This window comes from Verticillium alfalfae, genomic scaffold, assembly GCF_000150825.1.
Source record: "Verticillium alfalfae VaMs.102 supercont1.1 genomic scaffold, whole genome shotgun sequence".
NCBI classification, from domain to species: domain Eukaryota; kingdom Fungi; phylum Ascomycota; class Sordariomycetes; order Glomerellales; family Plectosphaerellaceae; genus Verticillium; species Verticillium alfalfae.
This window is the reverse complement of record NW_003315038.1, coordinates 463,141-475,395: the sequence shown is the minus strand read 5'-3', so window position 1 is coordinate 475,395 and position 12,255 is coordinate 463,141. Positions and strand designations below refer to the sequence as shown.

Sequence of the window (12,255 nt, the reverse complement as noted above, 5' to 3'; positions counted from 1 at the left end):
GACCTGCCACGTCCGTCGTTCGAGTCAGATTCCTACCAGATACTCGAGGCAGACGTGAATCAGATGTGACAGCACGCCCAGGAAGCACAGGCACGAGCACGGACACAAGCGCGGCAAATCCAAGGTCAAGGGCGTACAGCCTGAGCGAGAGTGCATTCTTATGTAGAGCAACATGTGTACCGTACGTGCAGGTTTGGTCCTGAGAGCATCATGTTCCCCACCATGATGAGGTGAGACATGATGACGACTATGAGGGCACCTTTTGGCCATTTATGGCAACGAAAGCAGAAAGCGGTTGGAGTTTGGGGAGGGCGTCGCAGAAACATATACCACTATCGCGTTTTATTCACAGGCATTCGGCCGGTCATGCATGGCGAACATGCCTTCAGCGAGGACAGTAGAGCGGGCCTTTGGACGTAATGAAGCATTTGGTTGTCATGAAAATCATCAGCCTATCTTGTTCATCTTAAAACAAAAAAACTCCAACAGTTGATTGGTAGCGTGCGTGTTTCCCGATTGCATACCCGACCAGATCTGAGAGGACGATGTTTGTCTTGCCTTGTACCTCCAGCCTCGTTCCTGCCATGCGGGCTGTGACACCATATAGACCCGCACTGAACAGCTTAATCCTCATCATGCACCTTGTCAGCAACAGTCTCCTTGGTCAAGTTGACAACCTTTTCGATCGGCCTTTCCACAGGTTCAGCGGGGGACGAGAGGCCGGGCATGGGACTCAGCGCGCCGCTGGCGGTGCCGGAGCCGGGGATACTGCCGGGGACGGGGATTCGGATGTCCTCTGGTGAGCCGGGGGTAATCTTGGGGTCGATACCCGGGATATGAATGCGCTTGGCCTCGTTCTGGTAGGCGGCTGGGATGATCTCGATGATCTCATCGCGAGGGAACTTGAGGAAGGGAATGTCCATTGTGGAACAGTGCATAAGGTAGGCGTAGAGGACACGCAGAACCGACTCGTGAGCGATGATGAGGAGATCATTCTGCTCGCGCTCAAGCTCGAGAATGATTGGCTCGAGGCGAACGGCGAGGTCGTGGTAGGACTAAGAATGGGTTAGTCATGGAGTATCGAATGAACAGGGTACCGGGGACACTTGCCTCTGCGCGGGGGTAACGGTGATGATACGGGTCCAGTTCGTGCTTCTCTACTTCCTCGGGATAGATGGTGCGGATGGCTCGTTCGGCCATCTTCTCGCACACGCCGGGGTTGATCTGGCTCATCTGCGAGCGCTGACGGACTTTGTAGCCCTTATCCCTGAGGTAGTCCGAGGTCTGCACCGTGCGAAGCCGGGTCGACGTCCAAACGGTCAGGGGTGGCAGGGGGACGTTAGCTCCCTGCTTCTCGACCAGAGCCGCCCGCTCTTGCTCGCGGTGCTTGATGAGGACCTCGGACATTTTGGCGGCGTAGGATTTGCCCTGTTCGGAGAGCGGTGCGTCGGCTTTGTAAGAGTCTTCTTCGGTTGTGGTACCTGCTCGCGCGAAAAAGGTGGTGCGTGACTTGATGTGCAAGTTTGTGAGGTAGAAGACGATGCGATGAGACAGGTAGTTGAATGAGAGATTGTTGTAGAAGAACCTGCGACCGGCGTTGATCATTCGGATGTAGTTCAGTTCCTTCTCCTCCATGATCTCAAAGGTGGGGATCTTCATGTCAATTCGCTTCAGGTAGAGCTCGGCGGCGTCGTCGGGATCCATGCCGGAAAACTACAAGGGGTAATTAAGCAGCTTCTTCGGGCATGGCTTGCAATATGAGGACTTACGTCTGGAGAAGAGATCTTGACGTTTCGTGCATTGTCCCGCAGGATGGATTCGTCGTCGACGAAGGACTCGATAAACAAGGTCTGTGAGATGGGTTGAGCTTCTGTCTCCGCGGCACAGCTGGCGAGCATTCTTACCTGAACGTCATGCTTGGCAAACTCCTTGGCCAGCGAGCGACGGCCTCCAGCGGTCGGGTTGACGGCGTCGTAAATAGCGACTTGGCCGTTCTCGTGATTAAGCCAGGCGTAGATGTCCTCGCGACACTTCTTGAGAATCTTCTGCCGCAAGATGACGGATGCCGGTGAGGCGTTGGGGAAGAAGTAATCTTCAGGGACGGCACCACCGTCGCCGACCGTCGCCCGACGATAGTCGCCGAGATGAAAAATACGAGTCTTCACACCGAGCCTGCTTACGTCAATAAGAGTCACCAGCTGCTACGACAGGAGAACGTTCTCACCATCCAAGATATCGTGCCAGGGAGACGCAAATATGCCTGCTTCTGTTAGTAAACGTGACCAGATGACTGATAAGGGGGCCATACGTTTTGCCACGCGCTGGCAGGCCCACCATTACGATGGCGATGCGGCCCGAGTGAAAGAGTCGTCCAGACATGGTGCTGTACAGCTGGGCCGGCGCCATATCCTGGTCCTCAGGTACATCGTGAATGCCGTCGATGAAAGTCGAGCTCTTGCGGCGATACCGTGGGGCGTTGGCCGCAATTTCGGCAGTGCTGTCTCGTGGGTCAGTACTGTTGGCTTCCTTAGGATGATCTTGATGCTCGTCGTCGTCTTCGATAGCAGCCGATGCGCCGTCGAAGCAGAGTTCGGGGCGGGGACGCATGGCTCAGGGCAATGCGATGCTCGATACGAAGGGTAATCTGCTGTGGTTGCAAAGGTTGGCAGAGAGGGAGCAGGGGAGGGGATTTTTAGGATGCGCTCAGGGAACGAGTTGTAAGAAACATTACAGATCCGTGTATCAGTATTGACAATGAGACGTCCGAATAGGTTGTGCCGGCCCGTTACGTTACGGAAAGTTGAACAGGTTTGCATGACCGGGTGTTGGGTTGTGATTCACCAAATTGCAGAACGACATTGCAGGCCCATGCTCATGACCTGGCACTTGCACCTGCCAGTAGTTGCAGGGGGATTGGAAGTGAGTGGCTTTTAAAAGTGACTCCTGATATGAAGGGTGCAAGCAATCGTCTCAATAAACGGAGGCAATGACGGGGTGATATGAAGGATTGCGGTTGGACTGTGGAACTACCAAGGAAAAGGCCTTCACTCACAGAAGTGTGTCCATGTTTGGTGATGTGCAGTCAATCTCTTTGTGTCAGTCTTGTCGGCCGAGATCTGGTCCTTCTTCTTCCCTTCCTCTGCGCGATTGAGGTTCTATTCCATGCAGCAATACTTTGGAGTAGTGAAGCAAGACAGGCTCACGGTAAAGTGGCGTTGCGGTGTGAGATGCGGAGCAATGGAAGTTGCTCAAGTTCAAGATGCTGGCGCGAATCCAGTTATTTGGGTGCAGCGGCGACAGCAAACGATGAGAGACGTGTGCCTGACTGCCCAAAGTAAGTATTCAGGCAAGTATACGTAGCGTTGGTCAGACCGCTTGAGGTATTATGTTTTGAGTTGGTAACTTGATATCGATGTCCCGCTTTAACCCGCCGTCGGTTATCGTGAGTATGTCAACGGTCTCTCGGCTACGAGAGAGCACTTGGCTGGATGTGTTTCCACAGAAACACCGCTGCTCGCCCAGTGCTCCAAAGGATTGCCTGCCTTCTTGTGAAAGCTCTTAGGGGGGATGCCACGTCGTGTCAGTCCGAGCACAGAATCGTAAAGAAAGTCAGTCTGGAGGGCTAGTGCTATGCAGTGCAGTGCTGTCAAGGGGACCTCAGATGCCTCTTTCTCTCGCTCTCGCTCTCTCTCTCTCTGTGCATCACCCAATTGCCCAGACGAACCTAGGTCCGATGGTGGGGTCATGCCGTCTCCACCCCTGGCTATTTGTCGGGTATGCGTCCCGATGTCACGTGCACCAGAATAGTGGAGCGAGATGAGGGAGGATTCGGGTCGTAGGCAATGGAAGCGAGGCGAGTGGCAGCAACCAAGCAGCTGGTGCCCTCTCTCTCTGTTAGCTGTCCTTGTCTGGAGTCTCATCCACCCCCCCCTGCTGTGCACCACTGAAAGGCAGAGGCCCGTGCTCCCCCCAAGAAACACTCCCAGTGCTATCAGAGGCTGAAGAAATTTATTTTACCAGCAACGTCACGACAAGTCAATTCCCGACATCCGCCCGACCAAGCTCCTTCGCGATCGTGAAGCCTCGCACATCAAGACCATCTCTGGTTCCATTGACGCAACAGGGCACAGCTCCTAGCATCTCAGACGCGCCTCTTCCTTTTCGTCTTCTCGCATCGTGCGCGTTCCTCCCATCGCGTCCCTCCGTCGCCGTCTCCAACCAGCTTGCTGTTGCTTCTCGCTCACCTTCTCCTTTTCCGCAAACCTACCTCGGCCACGGCCATCATCACATCCACAGCCATGGCTTCCACCATTGACTCCCTGCGAACCTTCCTCACGACGAACCCCGTCGCCGATGCCGTCTCTGATGCCGTCAACTCCTTTTCCAGCAGGAGAGCGAAGCTCGGCCTGTCCAACCCTGGCACCGTCGAGAGCTTGAGCAAGGAGGTGACGCGCGATGTCTTCCTCAACAACTACATGTTCACCGGCCTGCGTGCCGACGTGACCAAGGCCTTCAGCATCTCGCCTCTTTTCCAGGTCTCCCACGCCTTCGCCATGGGCGAGCGCCTCAACCCTTACACCTTCGCCGGTCTCTACGGCACGAGCAAGGTGCGTCCGCCAAATCCCACTCGCCCCCAAAAGATGTGCTCATGCAAACGCTAACGTGCCGCGACACAGGTTTTCCTCCAGGGCAACATGGACAACGACGGCCAGCTCTCCACCCGTTTCAACTACCGGTGGTCCGACAAGCTCGTCTCCAAGACGCAGCTCCAGGTTGTGCCCGGTTCCGGCCAGGATATGGTCCAGCTCGAGAACGAGTACACCGGCGACGACTTCACCGCCTCCTTGAAGATGCTCAACCCGTCTGCCCTTGACGGCGGCATCACCGGCATCTTCATCGGCAGCTACCTCCAGTCCGTCACCCCCAAGCTCGCCCTCGGTCTCGAGACTGTCTGGCAGCGTGCCGGCCTCACCCAGGGCCCCGAGATGGCCACCTCGTACTCGCTGCGCTACAAGTCCGACGACTGGGTCGCCACCGCCCAGCTGCAAGCCCAGGGTGCTCTGAACACCTCCTACTGGCGTCGTCTGTCGGAGAAGGTCCAGGCCGGTTGCGACCTGACGCTGTCTCTCGCCCCCTCAGGCGGCATGATGGGTGGTATTCAGAAGGAGGGCATCGCCACCATGGGCGCCAAGTATGACTTCCGCATGTCCACCTTCCGTGCGCAGGTCGACTCCAAGGGAAAGCTCAGCTGTCTCCTCGAGAAGCGCATCGCCGCCCCCGTCATGATGACCTTTGCCGCCGACGTCGACCACTTCACGGTACGTGATAATCATCATGCCTGAGCTAATGTGGCCTAGAGCGTCTTACTGACTGTTCCGCAGCAACAAGCAAAGATCGGCGTCGCCATCTCTGTTGAGGCCGCCGGTGAGGATCTCCAGGAGCAGCAGGAGGTTCTCGGCGCCCAGCCGTCACCCAACATTCCCTTCTAAGCCTGGAGGCCATCACCTGCCTCTGGTTCACTCGGTGCGACCGACCACAAGGGAAAAAAAAAACCGAAAGCTCCCCTCCTAATCACCCAAAGACACGAATGGCCCCAGACGGCCAGCAGCATACGCACGGCGGCGCATCCTCTCCATGACTTCTGATCGCGGGCGCATCTTCCTCGCTTATTTTGTTGTTTTAGTATACGCCCTCCCCCGCCCCTCGCAGAGGTCCATTTGGCCCCCTACTCCTCTCCCGCCTTTTCCCACTCCAAGCGAGGAACTTGGCCTGCGGTCGGATCTGGAGTGACTTGTCGTTGCTGTTTTTGTTTTTTGTTCTTTTTCTCCCGCGGGCCGCCCGAGCCTCGTTCTGTCCTCTGGCCCAGGGTTTGGGAGGACAGGTGTACAATAACCGCTCTTGGATGAGCAACATGGCAGTCGGTGGGAAGAACACTGGCTGCCCCGCGTGAACTGTGATTTAAGCCACTCGCGGCGTGGCTTATCCACAATCATGAGGGCGGGCATGGCGGGCCCGTCTCATATGTACTGTGTATGAAGGAGAATAGAAGAAAGTTCTGATGAAACAGGCTGCGAGGAAGCTCTGTAAACCGGTGACCCTGTCGTGTGTCTGGTGAGAAGCCATGGTGAAGACTAGACAATGACATTCATGTGAGGCATCACCTTTGGGTTACTCAAAGTCAACGGCATTCCGCCGGCAGTCTCACGTCTCCCACCTCCAACAGCGTCAGCCCTATCCACGGATGCGATCTTCCTGGGGTTTCATATCGTAGATCAGCTCTACAGTAGCATCAGCGATAGGGCGCATAGGTTCGATCCAGTCGACCCTCCTGAACTCGCCAACTATGCCACAGCGCCGTTGCCCTGCTCTCTCAGCAGGCTGGACAGAATGGGCTACAATGCACACGCTCTGTATACGCCGGCCAATGCTGTAGGGTGAGAAAGGGATCGGTCGTGCTGGATGCGTTGACCATGGCTATGGGCAGCAGGTAGACAGTTTATTAGACGCTGACGACGTGTCGTGCCTTGTTGTTAGATAGTGCTCCGGTTCATTGCGAGCAGATTTCCTCCCAAGCTGACGGATTTGACGGTCTGCATCATTTGCTGGCACACATCCCCACGCGCCTTGGTCATGGGCAAATCAAACACAATGATCGTAGTACTTACTGTAGGCGACTTCACTTCATACTAGGTACATCCCTATGACTTGTAGGACCTGTAGTCGCACAAAAATCATTGAGCCTTGCACTCGGTGCTACCGAAAAGACACTGCAGCTCCTGCTCCCTGTGCATGCCATGCCTAGGACTGATTGCAAGTCGTGCTACAAAGGTCACACGAAGCATGAACGTCCACAGCATGTCCCCCGGCCATCAGAACCGGGACCTCCCATTCATTTCCCCTGTAGCCGTCCTCCGGACAACAGGAGGGAGACACCCCGTTGACGGCCCCGGCACTGGTCAGACAGGCGACCGGTAGAAGCAGGACTGACTCGCCCAGCGGCCCCAATCACACTACCCCGCCCCGAGCTTCCGAGCGTCAAGGCTCCGTTGCGATACAAAGGACCCCCATGTTCCAGATCGCAAAGGGAGATAAAACCAAAAAATGATGGGGGCATTGCCCGTGTTCTCACGAGTTCCATGCGAGCGCCGGGAATCGAACCCGGGGCCTAAGCATGGGAAGCTTAGATGTTACCATTACACCACGCTCGCCATTGTAGCCCAGGCGACCGAGGGAGCTTCATGACTGCGGGGTCGCCCTTTCGGCGAGGTTCCACGACACAAGCTGCCCCGCCCCAGTCCAACCCTCCTACAGTTGCCCCCCCCCCCTGTCGAGAGGCACCGTCATCAAGCTTCCAAGAACCCCAAGCCAAACATTCAGACGTCCGATTCCTGCTACACCTCCTCTGCCGCCGACACACAGTATCCCGACACCCTTTTATCTCGTCTCGATCCAGGACCCGATACCTGACGCTTTCCCACGAACGAGAAGCACGCACGAACCCCCCCCCCCAAAACACACATCCTCCGCCATGGCCTCCAAAGCCGACAAGATCGAAAAGATCATCGCCCGCCTGCAGGCCCGCACGGCCGAGGGCCAGTACTACGAGGCCCAGCAGCAGACCCGCGTCGTGGCCGCCCGCTACGTCAAGGCCGCCAACTGGCCCGCCGCCGTGGACATACTCGCCAGCGTCGCCCAGTCCCTGCTCAAGGCCGGCCAGGGCGGTTCCGGCGGCGACCTGTGCCTCATGCTCGTCGACGTCTACAAGCAGGCCGAGCTCAGGCCCGACGCCGCGAGCAAGGGCCGCCTGCTGACGTGCCTGCGCCTTTTCGGGCCCGGGGAGCCGACGAGGAAGACATTTATCAGCGAGATGATTGCGTGAGTTTTCCCAATGCATGCTTTATTCATTTCTATTCCCGCGGTCTACTGTATTTTGTTTTTCTCGCTGCCACACGCCTCCCAAGACAGAGCGCTGACATGCATGGGACGCAGGTGGTCCAGCAAGTTCGGCGACTACCCGGCCGGCGACGCCGAGCTGCACCACGTCGCGGGCAGCCTGTACGCCGAGGAGCACGAGGCCTACGAGGCGGAGCGCCACCTGGTGCTCGGCACGCGCGACTCGGCCGAGGTGCTGGCGCGCATGGAGTACGCCTGGTACAAGGAGGACGACTCGCACACGGCGGCGCTGTACGCGTCGCGCGCCGTGCTGCCCTACCTGCTCGTCGGCAACCTGCGCGCCGCCAACGCCGCCTACCGCCTCTTCGCCAGCCAGCTCGCCGACGCCGGCGCCGGCGGCGTCCAGGACGTCAGCACCGCCACCGCCGACGTGCGCATCTTCCCGGGCCTGCCGCTCCTCAACTTCCTCGGCCTGCTGCTCCTCGCCATCCAGCGCGGCACCCCCGACGCCTACCGCACCCTCGTCAACAAGTACGCCGCTAACATTGCTGAGCTCGGCGCCTGGAACGAGGCCCTCGAGATGGTCGCCGAGATGTACTTTGGCATCGTCAAGCCCAGGCAGAGCAACCCCCTCATGGATATGATGGGCAGCCTGTTCGGCGGCGGCGCCGCGGGAGGTGGTGGTGGCGGTGCGCAGCAGAGGAGGGCGCCCACGAGGCGAGTCGAGGCGCCTGCGCCGGCGGGTCTCGACTAATGGGGATTTGGTTGTTGAGATGCTGAGGTAACGCTTTACTGGGGTGCTTGCTTTATAGGGAAGGAGGTCTAGGGGTGAAAATGAAAAGCGCATGAAGGGACGGGCATGACATGGCGCATCACGCCGCAGAAGAGCAAGGAGGGAGCCAGCCAGCCAGCCAGCCAGATGGAGAGAACGAGACTACTGCTGCTCGTCGTCCCCGCCCGGCGCGAGGCCGGACTGAAGACCCGGCAGGGGAGGCCAGGGGAGCTTGGGCGGCTGCTAACGTCGCAAGCATGCATCCCCATCCTCGTACATCCACTGGTCCTCGTCGAGAGCCGCGACCTTGGCCCTGAGGCTCTTGCGGACCGCCTCGAGGAGCTCTGCGGGCGGGAGAGATGTTTTAGCTTGACGAGGTACACGAATACCCGGACGATAGACTGAGGGGGGAAGGGAATGATACAACGTACCTTCTGGCTGCTCGGGGATTGTCGAGTGATTGACCTGATGCTGCTTGACTGCCTCTGCGAGGCGCTGCCTTTCCACTGTGATCGTCAGCGCCGCTTCCAGCGTCGCTCCACACGAGACTGTTCTGGAGGGAGGGTGAATGCGACTGACCCTTGCTCTCCTCAATGTCATGCATCCCCTCCTCCCCGTCATCCAACACGCCCATCGGCAGATCCCCAATCTCAATCTCACCGTGCTTGTCCCTGACGACGAGTTCCGTCGAGTCGCTGTGGATGTCCACGTCCGGCAACCGCAGCGTCTCCGCCGACCCGTTCGACGAAGACGTCGCCGTGCCCGTCGGCGTCGGGCGCCGCGTGAGGTGGCTCTTGAACAGGCTGCGCGAGACGCCGCGGCGCGGGGCGGCAGGCGGCGCTGCAACCTGGGAATGGGCCGCGCCCCTGGGGGCGGCAGGCGGTGCAGGCGATCGGGCCATCGGAAGGCCGCCCTTGCTGGACAGTGGGAACAAATCGATAGAGCAAACGATGGGTCGTTGTAAGGTTATGTTTCCGGGGGGGGTGATGCTCATGCTTTTTGATGGAGGATTGGGTAGGTTGTTGCGTTTGATGTGAAGGGCTGCCCCCTCTGTTTACTCTAGTTTATCCGGCGGCCTACACGCGCTTATCGGGGGGTGCACCGTAAGGAGGGCTCTCGACGACACTGTCCAAAAGGGGCCCCATTTGGACCGCCCATGGGTCGCTTTGATTCATGGGGCGACACAAGAGGGTGATGGGCTTTTCAGAGCAAAAGAAGCAGAAATAATTCTCTCTCTTTCTTCTTCTCCGTCCCTCCACAGCTGGAACACCGCGGAATCGCCGAGCACAGAGGCGCAATTTGTTGAACCTTTTGTATGTATCGCGACAGCCATATACTCAGCCGGTTCGCCAGTATGGTACAGCTAGTCCAGTCATTATGGTACGCAAGTCAGAACATGGCAACGCAAATCAGACACCAACTCCCGACCATGCAGAACATATCCCCAGCCTTCCTCATGACAGTTCCCAGATAACCCCATAAAGTCCCGTTGACCCAGACACCGAGACCTGGCCGTCCCTCCAGCTTTCATGATGCAGATAATCGACAACGCAACGCAAGCCAAAAACAGAATCATCCGAGGCAGACCCATTCGGCAAAAACACACCAGCGCGCAGTGCGGTCAGCCAGCACCAGACCCCTCCAAACCCCCTTCTCCGAGCACTTGATGATAGTCTCCCACGTGCCCCCGTCGCTGCCCTCCTCGTCCCTCGTGTTGCGGCCACCGACACCGATACCCTTGCGGTCGTCCTTGCGCATCAAGCGCAGAATCTTGCCCGCCGGCGTTTGGATCGCGAGCTTGGCCGGCTTGTTGCCGCTGACGGTACTGGGGATGGATCCACTGGCGCTAGAAGCGGTCATGCTCATAGCAGAACTTGGCCGAGCGAACGGTATGGGGCTCGCCGCGCCCGGGTTCGACGCCGGCGTCATGATCGAGTCCACGATAGCCGAGCTCGGGTGCTGTCTGATGGCGAACACAAAGGTGTTGTTGAGCGCCAGCCGCTGGCACTGTGGCTGGACGACGTAAATGTCGTGTCGTTGGGCGTGCGGCGTCGGATGCCTCGTGACGAAATCATAGGGCGGGTTCTCGCCCGTGTGTGTGATGGGCAGAGCAAAGGCCATGGGATGGGGAATGTCCTTGATGCTGTGCATCAGCCCACGCTTGCCTGCGTAGACCTTGAGGACGCCTTGGCCCTCGTCACCAGGCAGCAACGCCTTGACAGTGTATCGCTTGTATCCGTTGGACCACTCGGCCTGCGCAAGGGCCCTCTTCTTGACCATTTCGCCGCTCTCAAACACATCGCCGTCTTGGTCCCGGCTGTATGCACGCACCTCAACTTCGGCAGCCACTTCGACGTCGGCTGGTACGTTGAACTTGATGTGCACCATCTCGAGGTCTTCAATGCGTGTGAGAGACGTGTTATAGTCCACCATCTGCATCATGTTCTTGAAGTACGGCGAACACGCACAGGGCAGGTTGAGCAACACCTCGTGCGCCTGCGGTGGGCAAATGTGTTGCTGCTCATGGTGCTCAGGAATGTGCGTCCAGCACAGCTGGGTCGGGCGAGTGAGGAACCACCACGAGTCGGCAGCTGAATTGCCGGCACCAGAGTAGAGGTGCCGGCGAGGGTTGGAGGGGCTGGCGAGACAACAATCAACCATACGCCACTCGTTGTCGACCAGGACTGCGTTCCACCAGTGGTTGGACCGGGGCATGATGCCAAAATCGGGCGTTTCGCCCGGTGTCTTGAGGTACCCGCGGACTACCTCGCACTCGATGCCCACGGCGGCACACATCTCCATCACCAAGACAGCGTACTCTTCGGCGCAGGCTCGCTTGCTTTGAATGACGCGCCTGGTGTCGATTTCGCCCTCAAAGTCTTCTTCCCACGCTATCCTCTCCGAGACCCAGGAGAAGATGGCGCGCATGCGCTGGACGTCGCTGCGATACGGACGGCAGACATAGGATGTCGCCAAGGTGACGGCTGTTGTAAGCGGAGGTAGGCTGCTGATGAAGCGAGTGCTCTTGTCGACCTGGCTGAGGTTGATAGACTGGTAGTCGATTGGATCGTCAACAGGCATGCCGTTCGCGCCTTCGTCACCCTCGGCACCCTGGTAGAGTTCGTCTACGGGGTTGAGAGCGGGGTGGTCAAGCATTTGGCACCGATCTTGGCGCTCGTGGCGCTCAATCTTGCTCAGCGAGTTGGAGCGATTGATGTCTCGGCGGACCTGGACCCAGTCTACCCCAGACCCCAAGCCCATCTCCTTGGCAGCATTCCTGCCGACGGACGAGCTGTCAAGGCCTGTCATGGAGGACATTCCAGAGGTTGCAGGGGAGGCTGCGGTCGTCGGGCGGGAAAAGGGTGATGGCCTGGCCAGATCGCCGCCGGACCCCAGGTTGCTCCGGCTGGTGGCCACGCCAGTCTTTGCTGTGTCGAAGAGCTTCTTGAACAGGCTGCGTTTCGGCGCTCTAGGCTGCACAAGCCCACCAAGGCCAGAGCCCATCTCGTCGTTGAAACCTGCTTGCGATTTTGGTCGGGAGGCATCGGATGCGTGACTGCTGTGTATGTCACACCAGTAAAGGCTGTCGG

At 58.4% G+C, this 12,255-nt stretch overlaps 6 protein-coding genes and 1 non-coding gene across 7 annotated transcripts in view; 3 read left to right on the top strand and 4 right to left on the bottom strand.

Moving 5' to 3' along the window:
- The window catches only part of VDBG_00155 (ubiquitin C-terminal hydrolase family protein), a gene marked incomplete at both ends in the record, with an annotated part of 2,708 nt that extends 2,542 nt beyond the window's left edge, over positions 1–166 (top strand). Inside the window, one exon of the mRNA XM_003008428.1 lies at positions 73–166. Coding sequence (XP_003008474.1) covers positions 73–166 — 94 coding nt within the window. The remainder of the gene's footprint in view (positions 1–72) is intronic.
- Positions 167–407: 241 nt separating this feature from the next.
- VDBG_00154 (6-phosphofructo-2-kinase/fructose-2,6-biphosphatase) lies at positions 408–2,607 on the bottom strand (the record flags this gene model as incomplete). The annotated part of the gene is made up of 4 exons (XM_003008427.1): positions 408–995; positions 1,057–1,713; positions 1,905–2,172; positions 2,309–2,607. The coding sequence occupies 4 exons, from the start codon at positions 2,605–2,607 to the stop codon at positions 624–626; spliced, it is 1,596 nt and encodes a 531-aa protein (XP_003008473.1).
- Positions 2,608–4,298: 1,691 nt separating this feature from the next.
- Positions 4,299–5,489, top strand: VDBG_00153 (mitochondrial import receptor subunit tom-40; the record flags this gene model as incomplete). The annotated part of the gene is made up of 3 exons (XM_003008426.1): positions 4,299–4,607; positions 4,677–5,318; positions 5,382–5,489. 3 exons carry the CDS (start codon positions 4,299–4,301, stop codon positions 5,487–5,489), a joined length of 1,059 nt encoding a protein of 352 aa, XP_003008472.1.
- Positions 5,490–7,137: 1,648 nt separating this feature from the next.
- VDBG_15003 lies at positions 7,138–7,208 on the bottom strand. The gene has a single exon. It is a non-coding gene; the product is annotated as a tRNA-Gly (tRNA).
- Positions 7,209–7,528: 320 nt separating this feature from the next.
- On the top strand, positions 7,529–8,647 carry VDBG_00152 (DUF410 domain-containing protein; the record flags this gene model as incomplete). Its single annotated transcript, XM_003008425.1, has 2 exons — positions 7,529–7,875; positions 7,990–8,647. 2 exons carry the CDS (start codon positions 7,529–7,531, stop codon positions 8,645–8,647), a joined length of 1,005 nt encoding a protein of 334 aa, XP_003008471.1.
- Positions 8,648–8,908: 261 nt separating this feature from the next.
- Positions 8,909–9,566, bottom strand: VDBG_00151 (predicted protein; the record flags this gene model as incomplete). The annotated part of the gene is made up of 3 exons (XM_003008424.1): positions 8,909–9,009; positions 9,097–9,171; positions 9,245–9,566. The coding sequence occupies 3 exons, from the start codon at positions 9,564–9,566 to the stop codon at positions 8,909–8,911; spliced, it is 498 nt and encodes a 165-aa protein (XP_003008470.1).
- A 671-nt stretch (positions 9,567–10,237) lies between these two features.
- The window catches only part of VDBG_00150 (cytokinesis protein Cyk3), a gene marked incomplete at both ends in the record, with an annotated part of 4,087 nt that continues 2,069 nt past the window's right edge, over positions 10,238–12,255 (bottom strand). The window contains one exon of the mRNA XM_003008423.1: positions 10,238–12,224. Coding sequence (XP_003008469.1) covers positions 10,238–12,224 — 1,987 coding nt within the window. The remainder of the gene's footprint in view (positions 12,225–12,255) is intronic.